The following is a 20,670-nucleotide window of genomic DNA, read 5'->3' as shown; positions in this document are numbered from 1 at the left end:
TGAATATTTTGAGTAAAAATTGTGTCTCTTTGGAAAAAGATCAGGTCTCTGCTACAGAGGCTATGTGGATGAATGACCTACACCACAGAGACAGCCAACAGCAGAGGTACCGCTTGTGGCCAGAAATAGGCTAAACGACCTACATTGGTAGGTAAGTAAAATCATGACCACGTATAGACATCACAGACTAGACTGATTTGAATGAGGGTCCCGCAGCACAAACCCCTCTCATTCAAACTGAAGGGGTCCATTTATAAACTCTTGAGAAATAATAGCTTTCATTTAAAAATAATCGTTTCCTACCCTTTATAGTTGTAAAGGGCAACTTCTGAACGTGACCTGTCTTAGAATGCTCCTTCTGTAATTAATTTTTCTGGTTACTGTTGTTTGTTTCCAGCTCTTTTGATTTGGACGCGATGGATGCCACGGGGAAGCCCTCATAGATTACATGAAAGCCAGAAGAAAACTAACAGATGTTCTTCCAACTGATCCAGAGGTGGTCTTGAGTGCCCTAGATGTCCATCTCCTCCTTATGCAGAGAGCGTAATTCACTATCAGTCAGGTAAGTGATCCACAGGAGCTAATAGTGACTCTGATTGAAACAGTATTTGAAAAGGGAGAATTGATCCATGACAAATTTCTAGATTGTACAGAAAACCGGCAACACACGTTTCCAGGCTTAGAACCAATACCTGAGAATTTAGAAGATGGTGAGTAAAATTTTCTTTTTTGTAGATTTTTTAAAGCTCAAATCATATTTCAGATTTGCTCTCGAGGATCGTTCTCTTAAAATATTGTAGCATTTCATCCAGAACAAACGTCTTTTTGAACCATCGTGCATAATGTAAGAGATCGTTGTTGTCCAAACAGCCTTTCATAAGCAGCATTCCATCTACTATCCCTTTGTCTAACCATTTACACTGGAGCAGGATGGGATCAAAGTACCAAACTCATTTTCACATGTAGCTGAGGCAGAATTTCATCCCAGGGGTCCAGATGCTTAAATATTTAAAAAAAAAAACAACATGTGGATAAGACCAGTTAGATTTAATTCCAGCATCTATACATTAATTGCTCTTTTCATTTAAAAGAAAATCCCAGTGGATAATTGTGGAATATATCTATATCAAAGCAATGTGTTCACCTGGTATAAAAACATATCCTATCTCAGTAGCTTCTGGCTCTCAGAATTTTCTTGAAATTGTACTGAACTATCTCTTCTTTGCTCCTATGTAGTATTACTATTGATGTGTGCAATCTCTAAGCATTCTGGCATAATTTTGGAAGGAAGGAAAATTGGATCTAGTGTCAAGAACACTGGAATATCTAGAATTTTAATAGGATTTTATCTGGCTTTTTTTTGTTGAATCTTTAGATCCCAATAATGGAATGAGAATTCAGAAGCTGCAGAGCTCTTAGTGAAAGGGAATGGACCAGAAGACCCAGAAATGGTTTTATCTTCAGTAAAAAAATCACCGTCCTGAGATCTCAGAACCCTACACATCCTCAGAGAAAGGTAACCGAGCTGAGAGTTCAGAACCAAACACATCCTCCAAGAGAGGAAATGGAGCTTAAAACCCATAGTGCAACACATCTACCAAGAAAGGGAACAGAGCCAACAGCCCAAAGACCAACGCATCCTCAAAGAAAAGGAATGGAGCTGACAGCCCAGAGCCTGACATATCCAAGTGAAAGGGAACTTAGCCAAGAGCTCAGAACTCAAAGCATCCACTTAGTTCTGCCAATTTTCCATGAGTGAAGAATTCCCACATTCATGAGAAATTCTCTGCAAGTTCTGTTGGACCATTTTCCACCACCTAGGCAGCACAAGTAGCCTTGGCAGATAAGACAATCCAGCTTTATATTTTCAGCTCTGAAATTTATGCTCATATTTTAACAACTTTTTACGGAGAGAAAAAGGGATTCAGAGACGTTCTCTCCAAGTTAACCTTATGGAAGTATGGAAGCAGTAAGCTCAGGCTGAATGATGTCCTAGAACTCAACTCTGAGTTTAACAGACTGGACTCCTCAGAAATAAAGAAATTAATAGTGAAATTTCCTGAGGAAGACCACGGCTTTGACTATAATACGGCCAGAAGCACAAGACTTACATGTGGGAAACCTGATGATCAAGGAGCTAAAGTGAATGAGGAGGAACAAGGTGTTGATGAGCAACTTTTCCTTTTTAGTGACACTGATACCACAGTCTCAATGTTCTTTGTGCCATTCAGCTTTGCTCAGACAGGTTCCTACAGCAGGAGATCCTATCCAGAACCTTCATGTGCCAGTTTGCTTTACTTCTGCTGGTACCCTGCCTTGATGACCCCAGGTGCACCCTAATGCTGCGAGTCACAAGGGACATTGTCAGGAAGTGGAGGCCACACTCCCTGGAGAGCAGAGGGTTTAGAGAAGAGAGCCTGGTGCTTATATCAGTGCCAACAATTTCCTTTGTGTGGATGAGCAACTGCAGCTTCTCCAAGTCCAAACTCCTCAAGGAGGTTCTCAGCACCTCCCAAAATCACCACAATTTGCTCATCCATCAGGATGTGCCATCTGGAAACATCCCTTGAACAAAATCACAAGTGGGCTTGTAGAAATTCCATGGTTTTTCTCTGGTGGAAGAAGACATCAGATCTTTTCCCAGCGCTTATGGCAGTTACAAATCTAGGTGGAGAACTGAGTCTCACTGGCTTCATTCAGTTCAGCTTTTTAAGAGACATCTCCTCATCTGTGTTCATATCTGCTGAAGACACACTGAAAGAAAATGCACTGTATTGTCATCTTCGAGTGAATGCACAACTAAATACGACCTCATTTTCAACTGCCTGGCTGGGAAATCCAGTGAAACTCTGACACTCCTAAACAAATTAGCCCCTGGCAGGACTAGATAAATTAATATTTTCCACTTCTTTAAGTGTTGAATATGTCATGCATGAGTTGGGGCAGTTCTATGAGGCTGAAGCTCACTGGTTAAGGAAGGCAACATTTTAAAACCTGGAAGGCAATTCACTCACCTCCCAGGCATTGCAGATGACCATGCTGAGCTGATAGATAGCTAGCTGATACAGCCAACATCCCGCTGCAGTGGGTGACAGATATTCTGAGTCAGCTCCACGCCAAGCTGAGGGGGAGAAGCACAACCAGTATATTTCAGGACTGTGACACCGAGTCCCTCCCACAGCTCCAATGAATATGGGATACAGTGAAAAAGTGTACGAGCTGAAGCAGTACTGGTTTGAATTCATAAGGAACTGTTAGCTTAAAAGAACCTCCAAGGGCATTCCCCAGTTTACTGAATTGGCAAAGAGTTTGTGGAATGCTGTCCAACAGAATTGTCACCCATTTGTTTACAGAAGTGTGACATTCATGAAGAAATTGAGTTCTATCAGGAAAAGGTGCATATAACAGATACAGTTCAGTCAGTCGGAAGATTAAAGAAGCATTGATAGCCAAATATAATGGTTACATTGAAGAGAAGGGCTATTCCGAGGCAGACTATGATGAAACATTTTGCGGAGAATTATTGCATATGGTCAACGAGGAACTTCAACAGCAGAAAGTGCAAAAAACTTCAGACTTCAGTTTGCTTCGAAGTTGATTTGAAACATCACATTTCGGGAGGAGCTGCGCACGCATTTCAGAAGATGCATGAAAATGACCCTTAGCAATGGCTGGAAATGCTGAAACCTCAATATTTCTCTCAATATTTAATGACCATTACTGGGAAAAAATGCCCAACAAAATACAGCCAAGAATTTCTGTGATCATTGTCTCAAATTGCCTTAAGGGATTATGTTGGCAAAAGACTTGGGCTGGAAATAGTGAATTCCATTCTCAGCAGAAGGAAAGATATGAAATATGCCAGCAAGATCTTATTCCTGTTCACTGTGAAGAATCTGTTAGAAGATGGGAACTTCAACAGCTATGTGAAATACATTATCAAGTCTGAAAATTTTGTCAAAGCTAGAGTATGGAGACATATAATCGATTACAACCTAGATGCTAAGGGTTTGGAAGATCTGGAGAAAGACATTCTATCCATGACAATAACGAAAGTCAAGGAAGCTCTGGAGAAAGCCAAAGATGAAAGGCTTACGAGAGTCTCAACCTTTCCAAACAACTTTCAGAAAGTGCTATAGTGGGACCTTGCTATTTTCAAGACAACTTACTAGGGATACAGTTTAAAAATCCAGCAGATCCAGCTCAGTTTTCTACTTTTATTGAAATCTTCCTTCCTGAGCTTCAGCAACAAATACCGGTTGAACTGAAAGTCTGGAAAAATAAATAAAGCTCTCCCAACTGCTACTGAAGCCCCAGGATGAAGTCTTCAAGCAAGTGTTTGGGTGAGGGAAGCTGTATCCATTCTGTAAAGTCCTCTGCCAAGCAGCAAGAGGGTCTTACAAAGAGCACTTTGCATCAGCACATGGTTCTCAAGGGCTAGGTTGATACAGAAGAATGGTCACAGAAAAGCTTACCTGTGCTCTATGTTCCTCTGATGTGGTTTCCAATATAATTTTCAGAATTCAGACACAGATTTTCAAGATCATCCATTTAAAGATTATTGTCAGTAATATCCAGACCAGTGCATTCAGGCAGAGCTCAGCATCACTGCTTCTGATTACTGGAACTTTGTTTTTCAATGGACAGTTTGCTGACCAATATGGTGCTTTACTAGCCAATCGCCCAGCAAACAGGCAAAATATTAACCAAAGAACAGGCTCGGGAGAGCCTATAGGAAGCATTTATTATAAAATACACACAGATTCAAACAAGTATGTAATTTCATCTGTGAAGTTGTCAGGCACCATTTGTGACTTCAGAATAAAAAATCCATTTTTGATACATGCTGGAATTGACTCTTAGATTTTTGAGCGCAAAAGCTCTTCGCACTTTATCAGATTCATAGTGACAGCCAGTAACCAATTAATTCACTTTAAAGCCAGGTCAACTCTGCGACTAATTCAAATATCAATGTGATGTCCCAAACAGTTAATCTCCAAGTGTATCATGCACGGTATCATGGTAGCGTGTTCTACCCAACAAAATCTGCATAATTAGAAAAGCTGTGCAGTGTCGTTCCAGATAAAGAATTATCTGCATTTCTGGCCCAGTTATAACTGGGACACTCCACCATGATCAGAAGTTAGCAAATCCCATACCCCTGATGGTGCACTTGTAGTGCTCCCTCTCCCTTTGGTCTGTACTGATACCACCTGTGGTCTGTCACCTCACCTCTGCACTATTCAGCTTATGCCAACTACTCATTTCCCCTGTTACTATGTTCTGGAAGATTAGGCTCTTCAGAATAGCTGGTGGAATACCCCATCTAAGCAGTGAGTTGTGGAGCGGCTCAGGGTTCCATAGGCTGAAAATAATCTGGTGAAAAGAACTAAGATTCTGAAGGAAATCTAACAGGAAGGGGCTCCTGACACAGAGCAGCCCCTCATTTCTTCACCTCTGTCCTTCACAGGATGGCTGGTCTTGATGGCTAAAGACCAGGACATGCGGTTCTGTTCCTCCTTCTCAGATGCGAATGTGGGCTAGTGTGCTGGAAATACTGGAAATTGAAATTCCTGGGTTCCGTTTCTAGCTGTGCCACTGACCTGCTGTGTTACTGTGGGTCAGTTTTCTTTTCTTCCCAAAGCCTCGGTTTGTCATTTATAAAATAGGGGATAATTAATCTGACCCTCCTCCCTGTGGATTGCACTACCTAATTCAATAATGTTCATATATGTTCAGAAGTTCTCTAATGGAAAACATTAAAGAGGGCAAGGTATTGTGATTATTGTTAGTTTGGTAAGAAGTGTGTTGGAGCAGAGCAGAAATGTTGAAATCCAGTTGCTACAAACGTAAGGATTTTATTCTTGCAATATATGCATGTTGATTAAGCCAGGGACCCATGTGCCATGCCTACATTAAGAAGCAGTTACTATTTTCTATTTTACTATTTTAGCAAACCAGCTTGGCATACTTTAATGCTGTCAAAATTCATCACTGTATAAGGGCAAACAATACAAACATCAACACCAAATTAATACATTTCTTTGCTTTATTGTCACTGTATATTAATTCTGTAAAATATTCATTTGGGAATTTTTGCAGCACCGTGCTCCTTCCTGTCCCCCTTAGAGCAACTATCTGCATAGGAAGAGTCTTCTCAGTGGGCAGGGGATGGTCCAGTGCATACTGCCCAGCGTAGCCCCTGTAAACATGCCCCTTCACAGATCTTGCAGCTCCCTCATCAACTCAGGGCCCCTGGCAAAGACACAGTCCTAAGCACAGCCATGAGAGCTCTACTTTGCAAGCACCACAGATATTCTCAAAGTGGAGACTAAAGACCAAGCCAAACCTACTGCTCACTATGTAAGCCACCAAAGTCAGCTGAGCTGCTCCGCTAGGGTTACCATATCCGACCTTTCAAAAAAAGAGGACACCCCTGAGAGGGAGTGTATCTCTACCCGTATGTACCAACTCACATTGTATTAATGTACTGTATATAACACACTAATGCAACCTGAGTTGGTAGAGCTACACTCCCTCAAAGGGGTGTCCTCTTTTTTATATGGCAACCTGAACCCTAACTGTGCTGTGCCGTCTTCCTGCTTGCCTGCTAGGGACTCAAATGGTTCATTTGGCCTTGTACAGAACACATCTCTGTTGTTCAGAAAACTGCTTCAAATAATTGTTCATCAGTTAACCTTTGTTTTACAATGTATCTTCCCAAAAGACTACCCTTATTTGTTCTCCCCAAAACACCTACTGCAGATGCTGTGCACCCCGCTCCCCCACTCCTCCTCCAGTGACTATCTCAGATCAGAAGGTGAAAGGAACAAACCCGGGATGAAATGTTCAATGAGCAGATGCAATTTGCATGCACTGAGCCTGCTCATTGGAATGAATGGGGGAGAGTGATGCTACAGGTAATAGGCACTGAACAAGGGGAGAGAAAAGCATGTAGAAAACAGGAACGTAAAACTCAGGATGGTATGTTGAGGCTTGTGTGGGAGCAAACAGAGCTGCTGCGATGCCTGGTAGAGGTCCAGGAAACACCGCTGGAGCACAGACCACCCCCTGCACCCTATGATGTACCACCTGCCCTCCTCACCAGGCTCCAAAGCCTTCTCTCACAGGTTCCCGAGAATGCAGGGGTAGAAGGAGAGTCACAGCCTTTCACTCATTTCCCAGGAATGTCTTCTGGAACAGAAGGCTGACATTCCCGCTACTCTGACTGCTGCACAGTGGGGTGGGGGGGTTAGTAAGTCACCTTCCCTTGCACCCGCCACCCCCAATCATTGCTCATACCATGAACTTCTTTACTGTCTCTGTTGCCCGAGTTCCTAAATAAAAATGCATGGCATTAGAACCACAGAACCTTCACGATTTATGCCAACTGCGTATGGGGAGCGGGACAAAATACAGGCCAGTGCATCTTGCAGTGGCCATCTGGTTCAGAGCAGCATACATAAACGTCACATTATCGTCCGCTCATTCATGAACCTGGCTTTCAAAGCCTTTTTGATTTGCAGTGCCTCTTGATGTGCTCTTCTCATTGGATGAGTCTCTGGCCGTCCACAGTCAGTAGCGAGACGCTAAGGGGGAAAGATTTATCACAGGGTGGAGGGCTGAGGCCGAGCACCTCACTGCTAATTATGAGCTTATTTCGAAATAACGATGCTACGCACAAAAATGCATTTTGAAATAGCCCTCTGCTATTTTGAAATACATCATCTACACACATAGGCTGCGTGTACACGTGCTCCTTCTTCTGGAAGGGTCGTGGTAATGAGCAGCCTAGAAGATGCTAATGAGGCCTGGATGTAAATTTCCCATGCCTCATTAGCATATGACCACATGATTTGGAGTCCAGAAGAAGCTCTTCTCTTTCAGGGAAGAGGGGGCTTCCAGAAGACGGGTTTCCTTCCAGAAGATCCCCACGGGCCGTGCATCTACAGGCGCATGTACACATGGCCATATGCTAAGGAGGTGCAGGAAATTTACATGCATGCCTCATTAGCATCTTCTGGGTTGCTCATTCCCATGCCCCTTCCGGAAAAAGGGGCCCATGTAGATGTAGCCATAGGCTAGGTGTACACTATAGTGATCTGTCAACAGAAGTCATTGTCAGAAGATGTCTTCCAACAAATCCCCAGTTGACAGATCACAGTTAGACTACCAATGGATTGCTCTGTCAATCCACGCTATTGACAGAGAGCAGCCAGACTGCCCGGCTGCTCCCTTGACAGAATGGCCAGCTGGAAGCCAAGTGAACAGGACTGCCTGGTGACCCAGAAGCCCTGTCTCTCAACAGAGGCCCCCCTACAGCATCCACACGGCTTTTTTTTGGCAACAAACGCTGTTGAGAAACGAGTTCTGCCTCATTGGGGGAGAGGCAGAAATCTGTCAGCCAAAGCACCACATTTTGTTGAGTAACTGTCAATGGAGGATGCATTTTATATGTGGATGCTCCAGGGGTTTTGTTGACAAAACCCTATAGTGTAGACATAGCCCCAGAGCCCGTTTCAGAATACAGCCATTGCACACATTATGGCTTATTTCAAAGTAGGCTTTATTCCCCGTCTTAACCATACCTATTTTGACATAGGTGCTATTTCTCCTGAGATGAAATTTACCAATTTAAAAATAAGACAATCACTATTTCAAACTTATTTCAAAATAGCAGGTGTGTCATTTAGTTATTTTGAAATAACGGCTGTTATTTTGAAATAACTTTGCTCTGTAGACCTATGCTCAGATATTATGGCGCACACAGGAATACTGCTTTGACTGTGGTCAGACCTAGTCAGTAGGCTCCGAAAGCGGGCTTTGAGATGGCCAAAAGCATGTTCTAGCACCATGCTGCCCTTACTCAGCCGAGAGTTGAACAGTTCCTTACTGCTGTCCAGGCTGCCTGTGTATGGCTTCATGAGCCATGGTAGCCAAGGGTATGTTGGCTTCAAGGATAACTATTGGCATTTCAACATTCCCAACTGTAATTTTTGTGGTCTGGGAAGAAAGTTCCTTCTTGGAGCTTTCTAAGATATCTGAGTTCTTAAAGATGCCCCTTTGCCACCCATCCCCTGCTGATGTTGGTAAAATGGCCGTTGTGATCTACCAGTGCCTGCAATACCATGGAGAAGTAACCTTTTCATTTTATGTACTTTTTGGCAAGGTGGTCTGGTGCCAAGATAAGAATGTGCATTCTGGCTATCATCCCACCCCACAGCTAGGGTGGCTTCGCTGTTACAGAATTCTCTATCTCCTGCATGTTTCCCAGAGTTAATATTCTTCCTAGCAGAAGGGCATTGATTATCCTGGCTACATGGATCACAGCAGCCCCCACTGTAGATTTACCCAACTGATTCCCGACTGAAGGGCAGCAGTCTGCAGCTCCAAGCTTCCACAGGTCTATTCCCATTACTTCTCAATTGCCAGAGGAGGTGTCATTCTAGTGTTGCTGTGTTTCAGTGAGGGAGAAAATAATTCACAAAATTCCATCACAGTGGCCTTACACATGTGAAAGTTTTGCAGCCACTGCCTGTCATCTCATACCTGCATAATCATGCAATCCCATCACTCTCTGCTTGTCTCATGGGACCAGAATCGGCATTCCACTGCCTCCACAGGATCCACTACTGCCAGCATACAATACAGTCAATTGCTCCACTCAATGGACCTCTGCATGGCTGGGCCGTTAAGGAAAAACTATAGGTCTTTTAAGAGTCTAATGTCCCACCTTCCTAGAACGCCTTCCTGTGGCCACAGCTAGCAGACTGTTAATTGCCCTCAGAGGGGTAGCCAGTTGTAGTGGTCGGTGGGGCGGTGGTACGTGAGACGTGCAGGGCTGGGCACCATGAGCAGGGGTGGGCGAGGCGGGACAGCCAGCCTGGATGGCAGCTCCTTCAGCGCCAGCACTGAGCCCAGATTAGGGCAGCTGCATGGGGCAGGTGGCACAGGTTTTGTGAGCTCCTGCAGCGCGGGCACAGAGCTGAGGGCGAGTGCCTGTAACCCTCAGACCTCCACAGCCCTCCTCCAACACCCACCCTACACACCGGCTGGGGCTGCCTTCCCCTACAACACACAACACCACCACACAGCCGCACCCGCCTCTCCCTGAGCCACTCACACACGGCACAGCCTGGCCTGGGCCCTCTGGCACCCGCTAGCGCCCACTCCCCTCCCAGGAGGCCCGGGTCACAGCCGAGGGGCGGGGAGCTGCTGCCCCCGTATGGACTCCCGCCGCCCGGGCTTCTGGTGCAGCGAGCGCCCCCGGCGGCCGGACTCGGGACCCAGGCGTCCGGGAGAGGGGGGCTGGACTCGCCCCCCCGAGCCACCCGGCAGGTGGCGGCGCAGGCGCGGGGCCCTTGGAGCCGGGCGGGCGGGGAGCGGAGCGGCGCATCCCGCAGCGCCCAGCGAGCGGCCTTCCCGGCCCGGCTTTGTCTGCGGCCCCTGGCGGGGGCGGGGAGGCGCTGCCCGGCGATGGCTGCAGTGGGGCCGGGGCTCCCCGGGCACTGGCTGGTCCCGGCGGGAGCCGAGCGGGGACCGGGCGGAGGCAGCCGCAGCTCCCGGGTATGGCGCGTCCCCGGGCAGGGAGCGGCGCGGCGGACGCGGCCAGGCGGCGGAGGGGAGGCCCCGGCCATGCGAGGGGCGGAGCTGCGGGGGGTGGAGCGGGGCGCCCCGACCTGGAGGGGGAGCAGGAGCCTGGTCCCCGCCCTGGGCTTCGGGTCCCCGCGGGGAGCCCAGGGAGACTCCTGTCCCCGGGCAGTGGGGCCCCGAGGCCCCCGGGGGAGCTGGACGGGGCGGGGCAGAGGCTCCGTGGGCCCCGCTGCTGGGTTGGGGGGTCCCTGGGAGTCGCCCCCGCGGAGCCGCCGGCGAGCGGCAGCGGCCGGGCTGAGTGCGGAACGCTTGTGCCCACAGCTGGAGGCGGCGTTCGAGGCTCTGGCTGTGTATTTCACCCGGGAGGAGTGGGAGCTCCTGTCCCCGCCGGAGCAGCAGCTGTACCGGGACCAGATGCTGAGCAATTACCGGGCCCTCCTGTCCCTGGGTAAGGACCCATTTGCCTTTTACTGCCCGCAGTGAAACGTCCGGGCTCCCTCCAGCCTCAGCTGCCCCCAGCCACTCAGTGATGGCAAATGTCAGCCCCTTTCAGGCCTCCTGTTAAAGGAGAGCTCAGGGCGACAGAGCCAGGGGCTAATTTAGTGTCACTTGTTTACTTGCACTGTGTGCCTCAGTCCTGGCACAGAGGTGGATGCAAACGTCCCATGAGCAACAACCTCCTGCAGGAATCCCCAACCAACCGCTCAGGACAGAGACTCGGCCTCAGGAGGTGACTCTGGTTAGGTGAATAAGGCAGGGAGAAAACTCTCCTGTGCTGCTAACAGTTCCCACCTCCCTGCAAAAAAGGGAGAAGCCATGTTACTCTAACCACCGTGCAGCTAAACAATATTTGCACCAAAGGACAGCCATGTCGTGATGGCCCTACCTCCCATACTCAGCCCCGAGAGAATATCGAGAAGAATCACAGACGTTGCCACTTCACAGGGCGAATGGAACATCCCTGGTGGGAGATGGGAAGAAATGTCCCCTAAGGAAGGTTGATCTCTTTATTCTCTTGTTTGGGATCTCTTGGGGTGTTGTCTGAAGCAGCCACAGAGGCACCCTGACCAAGATCGGGGCCCTGTTATGATGGGGTGTACAAAACTCTGGCTTAGTCTACACTAGGCTGATTTCAGATACTCAATCCTGACTACAGCAGTTGTGTAGCTAGAAGCGTCGTACCTGAAATCAACTTACCTGACTGTCCTCACAGCAGGAGATGAGAGGAGCGTTTCTCCCGAGGACCTCCCTTACACCACAATATCGAGGAGTATGGGGTCAGTGGCCGACTCCAGAGAGATCAGTTTTGTGCATCTGACCTGGTTGATCTTCCTGGAAGTGAAGATGAGGCCTTAGTAATAAAACTGATCCTTCCCCAACCCCCAGGCTATTCAGGTTCCATACCGGACTTAATCCAACGGATCCAGATAGGGGAGGCAGAGCTCTGGATCCAGGATGCGGAGGGCTCCAGGGAAAGCTCCAGTTGTGAGAGCCCTTCTTCAGGTAAGTCGTAATAATCCAGTGCCTTCTGATTCACCCAGTGGCGAGAGGAGGGCTCATTAATGTAGAAGCAAAGGCAGAGTGAGATTCTCTGACTGTGAGAAGGAGGCAAATCCAGATTAGGAATTAAGAGTTTGGGAGGGGAATTCCCCACTGCAACATCTTCCCTAGGGATGAGAGGGATTCTCCCTTAGTGGGATTCTGTCACTGGAGGTGGGGCATCTCTCTCTCTGTCTGTCTCTCTCTTTCTCTCAAAGCTTTGCTCTTGCTTAGCCGGGAGTTACCGGGCCAGAGGCAGGAATAGCAGAATGAGCTTCTTTGGCCTTGATATGTTTGAATGCTGGAAATATAAGCCTAGCAGGGGCATTGCTAAATCATCTCGTCCAGTCCCCTGCAGCGAGGCAGAGCTAAGTGTTATACAGATCATCCCTAACAGGTGTCTGTCTAACACAGGGTGGATAAACAAACCCATTTTTTTTTTCAGTCTTTCCTCCTAGATCATGTCTGCTTGATCTTTACCAATTCTTGTTCTCCTGTGAACATCCCCAGTTTTTGCATCTCCTTTCTCAAGTGTGATGCCCGACTGGACTCAGTGCCCCAGTTAAAGCCTCACTGGTGCTGAGTAGAGGGGAAGAATTATTTTTTGTGCATTGGTTGCAAAACTCCTGCTAATACATCTGAGAACAGTAACTGCCTTTTCTTCTCTCCTTTAAATATTCTGTTGCTGAATCATATTTAGTTTGTGACCCACTAACCCCAGAGGGTTTTCTGCAGTACTCCTCCTTCAGCAGCCACTTCCCAGTCTGTATTTGTGCAATACTTTAGTCCTCCCTTAGCATTGTACTTTGCATATGATCTCAATGAATTTCATCCTGTTTCATTCTGACCCTGTATCCGGTTTGATGGGATCATTTTGAATTCTAATCCTGTCCCCTGAAGGGGTTGCAGTGCTTCCCAGCTTGGTACCCTCCATAAGCTTCCAGTGTTAATCTGTGTCATGTCCAAATCATTTCTGAAGAGATGGAGTGGAACAGGAGCCAGGACAGATTCTTGCAGGATCCCACTCAAGCCCTTTCAGCTCACGTGCGAACTGTAATAACTAGTCTCTGAGAGCAGCTTTCCAACCGGCTGGGCAATCACCTCATAGTAGGTTTTCCTCCAGTCTGGCAATCATTTTTGATTGGGGGTGGGTGGGAGAGTGGCACTCCAAGACCTTGGTAAGTGGTAAAGGGCCGTACTCTTCCATGATGTTAATGGAGGAGGTGCTGGGTCTGGGAGGTGGGTTGGATTAGGGGATGTGGGGTCTGGGAGGGATTTTGGAGTGGTGGAAAGAACTCTGACCTGGAGAACAGTGCAGCGGTTTGGGTTGTGACCTAGAGCAGGAGGGGGTTGTTACCTTGGGCAGGGAATTGGGGTGCATGGTCTGGGAGGGATGGGTGAAGGTGCGTGGATTTGGGTTGTGACCCGGGGGAGGGGTAAAGGTGCTGGGGCAGTGGTGGGGGTGGGGACAAGAGGGGCTGGGGTGCCAGGTGCAGGCTCTGGCCAGTTGTTGGTTACCTTTAAGCAGCTCCCAGCCAGCAGCCTAGCAGGACCCCCTTCACGCTGCTGCAGGTGGCCATCTGGGGAGTCCATGTGCTCTCTGCATGGCCAGAGACCCTTCTGGTGGCTCTCCGCACACTGCTTGTGCTGCAAGCACGGCCCAGGCAACTCCCATTGGCCCGTTTCAAGCCAGTCACAGCTAAGAGATTTTGCTGTGCTGGGGGGAGCAGAAAGCAGAGAGCATGTGGGCCCCAGAACCAGCTGCTCTCAGTTGCATGCAGGGGCGTTGCAGGCAGGGGGGGCCTGTCTGCAGCTTGCTCTGGGCTGCAGAGTGATGGCAGGCTGTATTTTGCCACCCCTGCTAGAGTAGCTATGAGGTCGCACATAGGCTGTGTCTACACTAGCCCAAAACTTCGAAATGGCCATGCAAATGGCCATTTCGAAGTTTACTAATGAAGCACTGAAATACATATTCAGCGCTTCATTAGCATGCGGGCAGCCGCAGCACTTCGAAATTGCCGCAGCTCACCACCACGCAGCTCATCCGGACAGGGCTCCTTTTCGAAAGAACCCTGCCAACTTCAAAATCCTCTAAGTCCTATCTGATAGGAATAAGGGGATATCGAAGTTGCCGGGGTCCTTTCGAAAAGGAGTCCTGTCTGGACGAGCCGCAGCAATTTCAAAGTGTATTTTAATTTGTAAAATAGAATATGTTTTCATTAGTAAACTTCGAAATGGCCATTTGCATGGCTATTTTGAAGTTTGGGGCTCGTGTAGGTGTGCTGCGTAGTAGGTATGAGCATGTCAGTATAATGTTCTAAACCTGGAGGAGCGGACTTGTTTGGGGGCAGAAGAAATCACCCTGCGGGCCCCCACTTGGAGTAATGTGATATATGGGCTGGATGAGAGGGAGAGAGGGTGGAATGGCTTTGTCACATCCCTTTTCCTCATCCTGTCTCAGGGGCATGAGACCTTTGTAACTTACATTTCTGCAGTGTCACTGTTTAGACCCCCCACCCTCCTCCACCTCAACAGAGTCAGTGACGGTAAATCACAGGCCTAATGGGTGGCAGCCATTCCTCCCGTCCGGCTCAGCCGTATCACTGGTCTTGTCTACATTGGCATTGTATGCAAATGAGGCAAATCCTAAATGCAAATGAGTTATAGATTTTCATATGCATCTGCACCTCATTTGCATACTCTAATTTCAAAAGAATGTCTTTCGAAAGAAGAATGCCAGTGTAGACACTGCTTTTTCGAAAGTAAACTCCATCTTCGAAAGAATCCTTCTTCCCATTAAATAAAGGGAAGAAGGGTTCTTTCAAAGATGGGTTTACTTTCAAAAGAGCAGTGTCTACACTGGTTTTCTTCTTTCGAAATTAGCATATGCAAAATGAGGGGTCAAATATGCAAATTTATACCTCATTTGCATTTTCCATTTGCCTCATTTACGTTCCTCTTTCGAAAGAGGAATGCAAGTGTAGATGCACCCTAGGTGTGAAACAGCAACCCCATGAGCCATGCAAGATTCAGCACTCTAAAGTGCTGGTGTAGTTGGGGCACCAAGGAGCATGACTGGTGGGGCTGATAATTTTTAGAGCAAAGAGAGAGCTCTCTGCAAGCTCTGGTGCTTCAACTAAACTGTGTATCTTATTCCTATCCAGCAGGAATAAGTTACATTATCCTAAGCAGCTTTATCCTGGCCTCACTGTGTTTACATGAGGAAATTGTAGCCCCTCAGCTAAAGTAGTTTCAAAGTAATATAGTGTAAACAACTGTGGCAGGGTCAACCCAGAGAGCTACAGAAGAGCTGTAGAAGGACAGATGTATTAGTTCTAGATCAGGTGTGTCCAACCCGTGGCCCGCGGGCTGCATGCGGCCTTGGACAGCTAGTAATGCGGCCCCACAAGATTGTAAACTTTTAACATTATTATGTGATTTATATACATTAACTATATTATATATTTTATATGCAGCCCAAGACAATTCCTCTTCACTCAATGCGGCCCAGGCAAGCCAAAAGTTTGGACACCCATGTTCTAGATTAAATAGGTCTTTGCTCCCAAAGTGAACTAGCAAAGGCTAATCCGGAACCAGCAGGAACTTGCTACAATAATTCTTGGCAATCAGGCTAATAAGAACACCTGGCACCAATTAGGAAGCTTGCAGACTCCAGGAAACCAGGCTAATGAGGACACCTGGAGCCAGTTTAGAACCAGCTGAGACTGGTTTTAAAAAAAGTTCCTCTTCTGTTGGCTCAGTGTTGTGTGAGGATTGGAGGAGGTAGGGAGCTGTGGCGATTCTGAGAGGCATAAACACAACCAGGTACCACAGATCAGAGCCTGTGATAAGGAGGATGCTAGGGACAGCCAGGGAGGAAGTGGCCCAGGGAACTGTAGCTGTCAAGCAGCTAACACCTGAGACACTTTAGGCATCTGCTATCATAGGGTCCCTGAGCTGGAGCCAGGAATAGAGGGTGGGCCCAGACTCCCCCCATTCTCCCATCTCCTGCCCAGCACAGCAGAAGGACTGATATTGGTAGAGGGGGTTGTCCTGCCAGAATCACTTGGATAGGCAGCAGAGACTATGGAATTTAGGCTCCTCTCTTTTCCCTGTGCTGGCCAGTGGTGAGAGTAGCTCACCAAACAGCAAGCTGGTGTCTAAACTGAAGACTGGTATGAGCGTCTGAGGCAAATCCTCTGCCAAAAACAGGCACGAGATCCACCAAGTGAGAGCAGGAGTTTTGTCACAGCACAGAAACTAGTGAACAGGCCTCATGCTATAACAGAAGGGAAAATGAAGAAGCAGCAACATGTAAAATTCTGTTGGGGTTGGTCTGCTTTGAGGGAGTTAGACTAGATGGACTCCTGAAGTTTCCTCCAACCCTGATCTTTTCTGACTCTCTGAAAATAAAAACCTCTGATGGAAATAAAACCACAAGCAGATGGCAAAAAGCCATGGACCCATTCAGAACTGGGTTAGAGCCCAGGAACTGTTGCAGGGTCCATTTGTTGCAGGTGCTGCCTGTGGCCAAGGCAGGATACTGTTTAAGCTTCAGAGGAGACCCAAGAGGCCCATGGCACACATTGGTGCTGGCACTAGGTGCTGCACAAACAAAACAGGGTTAAACCCCCTAAGTCAGGCTGTAGGTCTGTCACTATGTGCTGTGTCAACCTTGATGGCGCAGTTCCAATAAATGTAGTAAAAATCACAGCTCAGTAAACCTGTTGGGGTGGGAGGGGTGATGAATCTGAGTGGCCTGGTAACCCGCACCCGTGGTGTCGATGCCCAGAGCGAGGCGGTGGGTGCAGCCCTGAGACAGGAGCCGCCTTTGCAGGGGGAGGCATCCATCCAGAAAATCCCTCATGGGCAAATGAGGAAATTGCACTTGTGACATTTTTCCTCCTTGACATATCTGTAACTTAACCGTGAGCTAACGCAGGGATTCCCTCTGCTCTCCCCAGCAGGGCCTCAAATCCTAGGAGAAACAAGGACACCGCCTGCATGTGTGGAGATCACGGCGGGAAAGCAGGATCCCACATCCCACGTGGGGATCCATGAACAGGACACGGTCCATCCCCCGGGTAGACTCAGCCAGAGACCAGACCTGGCTGCACGCCAGAGGCTCCCCATGGACTGGCGTCCTCACTGCTGTATTGAGTGTGGCAAAAGGTTCAACAACCCGTCCGCACTAAGCCAGCACCAGCACACGCACACCAGGGAGCAGCCCCATTGCTGTGCTGAGTGCGGCCTGGGCTTTGCAGAGAGCTCAAAGCTGAGAGCCCATCAATGCGCACACACTGGGCAGCAGCCCCACCGCTCGGCCAACGCCAATAGGAGTTCCAACAGTGCCAACACAGTGACCCGGAATCGGCGCATGCGAACGCGGAGGAAGCTACATGACTGCACCGAGTGCGGCAAGAGCTTTACAGACAGCGCAAAGCTGAGAATCCACCAGCGGACGCACACCGGGGAGCGGCCGTTCCACTGTGCCGACTGCGGCAAGGACTTTGTCCAGATCGCACACCTGCGAGCACACCAGCGCATGCACACCGGGGAGCGGCCGTACCACTGTGCCGACTGCGGTAAGAGCTTTTCACAGACTGCACACTTGAGGTTACACCAGCGGACGCACACAGGGGAGCAGCCGTACCACTGTGCTGAGTGCAACAAAGACTTTGCAGACAGCTCCAGCCTGAGAGTACATCACCTCAAGCACACGGGGGAGTGGCCGCACCGCTGTGCTGTCTGCGGCAAGGGATTTGCACAGAAAGCCAGCCTACGAATTCACCAGCGTGTGCACACTGGGGAGCGGCCACACCGCTGTGCTGAGTGCAACAGAGAGTTTGCAGAGAGCTCCAGCCTGAGAAAACACCAGCTCAAGCACACTGGGGAGTGGCCGCACCGCTGTGCTGCCTGTGGCAAGGGATTTGCACAGCCTGCCAGCCTGAGAACTCACCAGCGACAGCACACCGGGGAACGTCCGCACTGCTGCTCCGAATGCGGCAAGAGTTTTCCGTGTAGATCGAGCCTGAGACAGCACCAGCGCATGCACATTGGGAAGCGAACACATCACTGCCCTGACTGTGGCAAGAGCTTTGCACATAGAACCAGCTTGAATGTGCATCAGCTCAAGCACACGGGGGAGTGGCCGCACCGCTGTGCTCACTGCAACAAGGGCTTTGCACTCGTGTCTCATCTGAGACAGCACCAGCGCATTCACACCAGGGAGCGGCCGCACCATTGCTCCGACTGCGGCAAGAGCTTTGCATACAGAACTGGCTTGAAAGCGCATCAGCGCATGCACACGGGGGACCGGCGGCATCACTGCGCTGTCTGTGGCAAGGGATTTGCACTGAAAACGGGCCTGAGAACACACCAGCGCCTCCACACCAGCGAACGTCTGCACACCTGCTCGGAATGCGGCAAGAGCTTTACGGGCAGCTCGAAGCTGAGAATCCACCAGCGCACACACACCGGGGAGCGGCCGTTCCACTGTGCTGACTGTGGCAAGGACTTTGCACGGATCTCGCATCTGAGAGTGCACCTGCGTACCCACACCGGGGAGCGGCCGCACCACTGCCCCGACTGCGGCAAGAGCTTTCCATGTAGATCTAACCTGAGACTGCACCAGCGCACGCACACTGGGGAGCGGCCGTACCACTGCCCCGACTGTGGCAAGAGCTTCCCATACAGAACCAGCCTGACAGTGCATCAGCTCAAGCACACAGGGGAGCGGCCACACCGCTGCGCTGTCTGTGGCAAGGGATTTGCATTGAAAACGGGCCTGAGAATGCACCAGCGCACGCACACGGGGGAGCGGCCACACCGCTGCGCTGTCTGTGGCAAGGGATTTGCACAGAAAATAAGCCTGAGAACGCACCAGCGCGTGCACACGGGGGAACGCCCGTACCACTGCTCTGAATGCAGCAAGAGCTTTGCGTATCGATCAAGCCTGAGACTGCACCAGCGGACGCACACTGGGGAGCAGCCATACAGCTGTTCTGACTGTGGCAGGTGCTTCTCTCGGTTGGGCAGCTTAATCCAGCACCAGGTCACGCACACCAACGCCATTGCCAGGGCCCAGCAGAGACTGTGGGGCAGGGAAGGGGACTTGGCTGAGCAGTGTGGGGCAGAGCAGATGGGTGGAGGGAGGTCAGAGGGAATGGTCACAGCCTATTCCATTATGGGCCCCGTGGTTGTAGCTGGGATCCAGCTAGGTCATCCCCTCCCCTCATCCAGCCAGGTCCTCTCTCTGTTCTACCCATACATGCACACCTCTAACTAGGATGCAGCCAAGACACACACCTCAGCTCCCCATCCAAATGGGATCCAGCCAGGAACTCTCTTCATACCTACCTCGGTTCCCGTGGGGGGCATGACCCTTGGATGACATCTAGAAGTGGGCTTTGCAGCCCTCTCTCAGCCTGGATTGGGCTGACCTGTGGGGTGGAAAGCTCTGTGTGGCTGAAAGAGACTCAGGAACTGAGTCTACTTTAAATAGAAATGTGATGAAGAACTACGTACTTGAAGTGCAACAAAGGTCAGGATAGCCAAGTTTTGCGCTGCTATTACAGAATCAGATCTATTCAGACATCATAGGGAAAAGCCTGTGTGAAGCGTACATCATCAAGGTGAACCAAACAAAATGTCCTGAGACCTAGCTGACCTTCTGGCCTGATGAGCTGTGTGACAGGAGATGCACAAAAAAAGTTTCTCATCACTTTGTCCTGGGAACTGTGCACCAAAAAAGTAGAGATTTGACATTTCTGCAGATTTTGTCAAAACTAGAGGCCCCGTTGGAGCTTTGCTTGCAATCGGCAGTTGGGCTCGAAGAAAGTTTTAGACAGAAGCTTATTGTAATATGCATCTAAAGTGTAGGGGCTGGGGCCTATGGTGGGTGGGGGAGAAGCTCTGTTGGGGGCTGGGCTGGGGCTGGGGCTGGCACAGTGTGTATGAGGGCTCTAGCAGAGGGGCAGGGCTGGGTCCTGTAATGGCCAGGAAGGGCACGAAATGGCGGGAGTGTGGGGGGTTGTTGTTGGGGGGCTGGGCCAGGCCCCGTGCTGGCTGGGGGAGGGTTGGGGCTGGCAGTTTGGGGGTGTGGGGGCAATAGGGTAAAACCTTGCCCAGACGGACGGACACAGCAAAAATAATATATATGATAACACAATATCGTGATGGTATTTTCAATTCTGTGGGTAATTGATTTCAGACTACTGTCAGCAGCTTTGTTTGTAACACTACAGCAGACCAAGAAGATTGAGGAAGGGATTTTTTCACACATAGGCTACGTCTACACGTGCACCCAACTTCGAAATAGCTTATTTCGATGTTGCGACATCGAAATAGGCTATTTCGATGAATAACGTCTACACGTCCTCCAGGGCTGGCAACGTCGATGTTCAACTTCGACGTTGCTCAGCCCAACATCGAAATAGGCACAGCGAGGGAACGTCTACACGGCAAAGTAGCACACATCGAAATAAGGGAGCCAGGCACAGCTGCAGACAGGGTCACGGGGCGGACTCAACAGCAAGT

At 49.3% G+C, this 20,670-nt stretch overlaps 1 protein-coding gene and 3 pseudogenes across 1 annotated transcript; all 4 read left to right on the top strand.

The window, feature by feature from the left end:
* Positions 1–389: 389 nt before the first annotated feature.
* Positions 390–1,826, top strand: LOC142014047 (uncharacterized; annotated as a pseudogene).
* On the top strand, positions 1,752–3,343 carry LOC142015160 (up-regulator of cell proliferation-like; annotated as a pseudogene).
* LOC142015159 (interferon-induced very large GTPase 1-like) lies at positions 2,951–5,544 on the top strand (annotated as a pseudogene).
* Positions 5,545–10,391: 4,847 nt separating this feature from the next.
* On the top strand, positions 10,392–20,014 carry LOC142014046 (uncharacterized). Its single transcript, XM_074996056.1, has 4 exons — positions 10,392–10,566; positions 10,915–11,041; positions 11,980–12,096; positions 17,097–20,014. The coding sequence occupies exons 1-4, from the start codon at positions 10,477–10,479 to the stop codon at positions 19,418–19,420; spliced, it is 2,658 nt and encodes an 885-aa protein (XP_074852157.1). The 5' UTR covers positions 10,392–10,476; the 3' UTR covers positions 19,421–20,014.
* Positions 20,015–20,670: the final 656 nt, after the last annotated feature.

This window comes from Carettochelys insculpta, chromosome 6 (genome assembly GCF_033958435.1).
Source record: "Carettochelys insculpta isolate YL-2023 chromosome 6, ASM3395843v1, whole genome shotgun sequence".
NCBI classification, from domain to species: Eukaryota; Metazoa; Chordata; order Testudines; family Carettochelyidae; genus Carettochelys; species Carettochelys insculpta.
This window is presented reverse-complemented; position numbering and strand designations above follow the sequence as displayed.